We start from the raw sequence: 6,000 nt of genomic DNA, 5'->3' as shown, positions 1-6,000 counted from the left end.
ATCGCCAATGGCGCTACTAAAGCCTGTGACAGTGTGTCTCAATAGTGACTGAGAGCGTACTCTGCTTTTACATTCAAGAACTCTTAATGTGTTTACGAAAAACCATTATTAAGTCAGGACGATCTTTACTTTCCTTTTACGCGCAGACTGTTTTAGTTTCTTGAGTTATTCTGTATTTCTTCGTAATAAAGTTCTATTGTTCTTAGCTACTGGGGCGCTAGTCTCTGTTTGTGCGTATCTCGCCCACAATGGCATACTACAGAAATGAGATATGGAATTAGAGGACTGGCCTCACCTGAAATCAGTAGTTAGATCTAGAGGCTCCGTACGTCGCACGAGTACTGCTTGTGTAGCTGTTAGTGCGTTAGTGTGACAGATTTTATCCCTGCAATACGGATGTGAAGGATTTTGACATTTTAATACTTTAGTAGAGCTATCGACCGTTTTTTTTCTTTTCTTTTTTTGAAGTGAAAACTTAAAATACGTACAACATCAAGAGATCAGCATTTATTGTACTTAATGGCCATACAAAGCATAACATTCCTGAAAAGAATCAGACAACATACTCATCCAAACAAAGCAACAACTTTGAAATTATGAGCTAAGTGTAGTATCCACAAAATCTGAGGGGCAGAAAACACGCTGATTAGCTAGTCAACAAGCAATAAATGAAAATGTTTCCGTAAGGTGAGGCTCAACAGCAGTAAAATCCATTTTAACCATCAACTCTTTATTTGTCCCATTATTCATCTACTGGTTTCGATTATTAACAATCATCCATGATACAGGGTACAACAGATTAGATAAAAGCATCCAGTATTCCATCTTCATTTGAAGCTGAACAATATCGAAATTATCGAGTGAAATTGTGCAAACACCTAACACAAAGTATTCCATGTGTTTGTACAATTTCACTGGAAAATTTCAATAGTGTCCAGCTTCAAAGGAATATGGGATGATTGTAAGTAATCTGTTGTACCCTACATCCTGGATGATAGTTAATAACCGAAACCGGTAGATGACTGATGGGCCAAAAACAGCTGATGGTTAAAATGCACCCAAAAAGCAGATCGCAGGAGGAATACTAAGAATAAAGGATTCATTTTACTTTCTGAGAGTAGTATGCAGTTTCTGTCACGGTTTTCTTTTCCTTTTTATTTCTCTTTCGAATAAAAAATCATAAATTATCAGAGGTTTGTTACAATCAGTTTCATTACAAGTGTTCGGTGCGGTCTTTCTCAGAATGGAAGTGAGTTCCAAAAGTCGATCCGCTTCTGTGAGAGCCCCTTCTTTACTTCCAACTTCTCACCAATGTCCAGAAACTCCAGCTCATCGTCTGACGTTACTCTTGGCCAATGAACCGGCGCGTCATTCGGTGTTGGATTTCTGCAAAATATAAAATAATGCAGTGAGGAAATTCCTGAATTTCTAATACAATTCATTCAGCATCGGCGCTTGTGTCGCGTCTGTTGTTCGTAAAATATTTGGATTAACAAAACCATCTCCACACAGTTGGATACACTATCTACTGCATAATACATTTGGAAGCCTGCGGGTTCCTTGTCATACGTATTTTAGTGGAGGTTCCATGTTCATTCTAATACCGATTTACTCCATCTAGACACAAAGTATACACTGATCAGCCAGGACATTTTGACCACCTACTTAATAGCCACTATGTCCACCTTTGGCAGTGATAACAGCGGCGATGCATCGCGGCATGTAAGCAATGAGGACTTCGTTGGTACGACATCTGAGCGCACATGCCACCGTTCAATTACAACCCAGATGTGTTCGATCGAGTCCAGATCTGACGAGTTGGGGGGGGGGGGGGCGTCAGCATATCAACTGGAACACGCCACTGTGTTCCTCGCACTAATCCATCACATGTGACATGACGCACTGTCTTACTGACAAAAGGCACTGCAGTTGGAAAACATGATCTGCATGAAGGGGTGTATGTTCCGCAACCAGAGTACGATACTTCTTGGCCGTCATGGTGCCTTAGAAGATCTTCACTGAATCCATGGACTTCCACGTGAAGGTTCCCCAGAGTATAGTTCAGCCGCCTCCAGCTTGTCTACGTCCCGCAGTACAAGTGTCAAGAAGCTGTTCCCCTGGAAGAAGACGGATTCGCGCCCTCCCATCGGCATGATGGAGAAGGTATCCGGATTCATGAGACCTTGCAACGCTCTGTCACTGCTCGAAAGTAAAGTGCCGATGATGACGTGCCCATTTCAGTCGTAGTTACAGAATTGGTGGTGTTAACATTGATATATGCGGAGGCTCGCCGTTAGAAGTGTTCGGTGCACTTTGTGTTCAGACACCGTTTTACTCTGTCCAGCATTAAAGTCTGATGTTAGTTCCGCACAGTCCCCTGTCCTGTTCTACCAGCCTGATCAGCCTACGACATCCGCCATCTGTAACGAGGGCTGCTAGCCACACGTCAGGACGTCTGGACATGTTTCACCACATGTTGAAGACACTCGCCACAGCACTCCTCCAACACCCTAAAAGTTGTGCAGTTACTGAAATGCTCGTGACGAGCCTCCGGGCCATCATAATCTACCCTCGGTCAAACTACGATACATAGAGCGCCCTCCATCAATAGCTCAAAAGGCGCTAAGCAAAATGGGACTTGAAACTTCCTGGCAGATTAAAACTGTGTGCCTGACCGAGACTCGAACTCGGGACCTTTGCCTTTCGCGGGCAAGTGCTCTACCATCTGAGATACCGAAGCACGAATCACGCCCCGTCCTCACAGATTTACTTCTGCCAGTATCTGCTGTGAGGACGGGACGTGTGAGTCGTGCTTGGGTAGCGTAGATGGTAAAACATTTGCCCGCGAAAGGCAAAGGTCCCGAGTTCGAGTCACAGTCTGGCACACAGTTTTAATCTGACAACAGGAAGTTTTGTATCAGCGCACACTCCGCTACAGACTGAAAATCTCATTCTGGACTATCTCATTCTGGACTACATCTGAGGTCATCAGTCCCGTAGACTTAGAACTACTTAAACCTAACTAACATAAGGACGTCACACACATCCATGCACAAGGCACGATTTGAACCTGCGGCCGTAGCAGCAGCTCGGTTCCGGACTAAAACGCCTAGAACCGCTCGGCCACAGCGGCCTGCCCGTCGCCTTCCCCATTCTACACAAGGACAGCACGCTTACTGACAACTTCCACCGTGCGTGTGCCTGAGTAGCTGTCATTCCTCGTCAGATTACGCTGCTATCGCCTGGGCGGTTTTACGTGGAACAGTGGCCACAATGTGCTGCCTGATCAGTGGGCATGTGCACACAGTGCTTAATATGATTTCATTTGATTTATCAGAATTGTATTCTCACTATACAGCACTAGGTGCATATAGAGACTGTTTGGCTGCCTCGAAAAAATTGGCACTAGAAATTCCACTAAAATAGACATGATGAAGCCACAGGCTACGAAATGCATTGTGGAGTAAATAATAAATTAAAGTGGATGAAGGAGGATTTCTTAACCGAAATATTCAAACATACATTCTGTCACAGAAAATAATAAATGATTTATAAATGAGATAAAGTGGAGGTAAGATCGCTGTTGTACGTCGTATTAAAGTAGGAGAAATGAATATAGATATAGATTCCATCAAAGATGTTCATATTACTACATTCCTAAGGAAGGAGAAATGTGCGGAATACGCTCACTTAAAAACGATGAAACTTTTCAGTAATAGTTGTTATCAGTTCTGTACTTTTAGAGGTCATGAAAAACAGAATCAGAGACATGAACCTGAAATTTTCAGTTCTCTGAAGATGGCGGCACCGGTCGCTCGTGGTTTGAACTACGCGGGCCACTGATTGTCAGGCGGATCCCTTACTACTCGAAAGCAGCCAACTCATACAGAGATTCAACGAAGACAGGTCCAAGGCGTGCACTTCTCGCTCGGTGTGGGCCTAAGTATTCTCAGCAGAGATTTGCTCAAGTGAACTGTGACCGCCTATGAACCTACACTTATGTGGGATGTTCCTCTAGACCTTCTGACACATTTAGGGAGTGATGAACGGGTGCAACGTGTTGTTTGAGATACAGATTCACATGGGCCTGGGAAGCGTGACGCGCTATAGGTGAACAAATGACCGTATGGTAATAGTTCCTGTAAAGACGTGATTCCAATATGGCGACTGGTGCGACATACGCGTCGCATTGGAATACCACTTTCGTACGACGGTAAAAGAATGACAGAAGTATCAACGGGTACATGAACAAGCTACCCTCATGAATGGTGTGCTGTTGACATGCAGAATGCATCGGCTCATGCTTTTTCAGGCGAACTCGTACTTTGCCGTAAGTGCGTGTCAGCATCAATATAGATATATTTCTGAAAGATACTGCGAAATGAATGGCAGAGGGTGCTAACCACTGCACCATATATTAAGTTTTATCCCTTCTCATTTACGTTTGTAGCCCGGGAAGAATGATTGTTTGAATGTTTATGCGCGCTACTTCAAAATGTTCAAATGTGTGTGAAATCTTACGGGACTTAACTGCTAAGGTCGTCAGTCCCTCAGCTTACACACTACTTAACCTAAGCTATCCTAAAGGCAAACACACAGACACCCATGCCCAAGGGAGGACTCGAACCTCCGCCGGGACCAGCCGCTGAGTCCACAACTGCGACGCCTGACACTTCGCGGCTACTGGAGAGAGACTTATGAGGATTAAGTATACTTTTGGATTTCCGATTTTATATTGGTTCTTCAAGCATGGCAAGTAGGGTTTCAATGGGTATTTGGCGAATACCTTCTAGCGTTTGCCAGATTATTTTCTCCAACATTTCCGTGATGCTCTGCCATGGATCAAACAACATTATGCTGCTTTTCTCTGTAAGTATTCAATATCCTCTGTTAGTTCTGGCTGGTATGAGACCTACACACTTCAGTAATATTCAGGGATTGATCGCACGAGTGTTTCTTCAAGAAATTTCCTTTACACAAATTGTCCACTGTCCAGCCAAGAAATTGTGCGAGGTCATCCATCCTACCCATGCGCCCCTCCCTCCCTCCTCCCTTACTTGACAGGGTTGCTGCCTCTGGGTTCTAGGTTCGATTCCCGACCGGGTTGGAGGATTTTCTCTGCACAGCGACTGAGTGTGTTCTCCTCATTATTCCAACACCATCATCATTATCTGTGATTAGATTGGGCTGTGTAAAAATTGGGGCTTTGTACGGGTGCTGATGACCGCGCGGTTCAGCGCCCCACAAACCAAACATCTCCACCATCATCATCATCATCCTTCCTAGATCATTAAGGTATAAAATGCCGCTCCCACTCCACATCCTTTAACGAGCTCAGTTGAGTGATCGATAGCAGTTTTGTGCTGTGTGCTATAGGGAGATGATCTGGTTTGTTTGGGATCAAAAAATTAAATTTATTATTATTCCATTTACCTGAGATTCGTCCTACTACTCTCGACGCCACATGAATCAGTGTCGTGTTGCGTCACATCGACATCAAGTCACATCAACGTCATGATGCTCTCGGCATAATGGTGGCAACTATTACGAGATATGACACTTTGACGTTATTTATTAACTATGTCACGGCATATTATGCAAAATGGCTGCAACTATTAACGTAATTTATGATGGTGCGCTTTGACAATGCAGTGAGTACCAAATTTAATGACGTAATGGCGTATTATACTAAACGGTTGGAAATATTAATGTAATTTATGGTGTAAGACACTGTGACAATGCAGTGTGAGGCTAAATTAATAGCTTGCTGTGACTTGCTGTGTTAAGAAGTTTATAACAGTCTGCCACATATCCTCGTCTGGTAGGAATCATCAACCATTCAAGGCCTCTTTTAGGCAACCGATGGCATCATAATCGCATTGCGAGCGATCAGGATTATGGGGTATTGTCGACAGTTGGCTCACTTACGCGTAACGACATTTGCGATGTGGGGACCTGTATTGTCGTGAAGACCACAGTGCAACTTGGCGCTCCATTCTG

At 44.0% G+C, this 6,000-nt stretch overlaps 1 protein-coding gene across 1 annotated transcript in view; it reads right to left on the bottom strand.

Moving 5' to 3' along the window:
• Positions 1–492: 492 nt before the first annotated feature.
• The window catches only part of LOC126354702 (juvenile hormone esterase-like), a 127,278-nt gene continuing 121,770 nt past the window's right edge, over positions 493–6,000 (bottom strand). Inside the window, exon 10 of the mRNA XM_050004521.1 lies at positions 493–1,386. Within this exon, the coding sequence (XP_049860478.1) occupies positions 1,239–1,386 (148 nt within the window). The 3' untranslated portion in view covers positions 493–1,238. The remainder of the gene's footprint in view (positions 1,387–6,000) is intronic.

This window comes from Schistocerca gregaria, chromosome 3 (assembly GCF_023897955.1).
Source record: "Schistocerca gregaria isolate iqSchGreg1 chromosome 3, iqSchGreg1.2, whole genome shotgun sequence".
NCBI classification, from domain to species: domain Eukaryota; kingdom Metazoa; phylum Arthropoda; class Insecta; order Orthoptera; family Acrididae; genus Schistocerca; species Schistocerca gregaria.
Note: the sequence above shows the minus strand (reverse complement) of the source record. Positions and strands in the feature narration are given on the sequence as shown.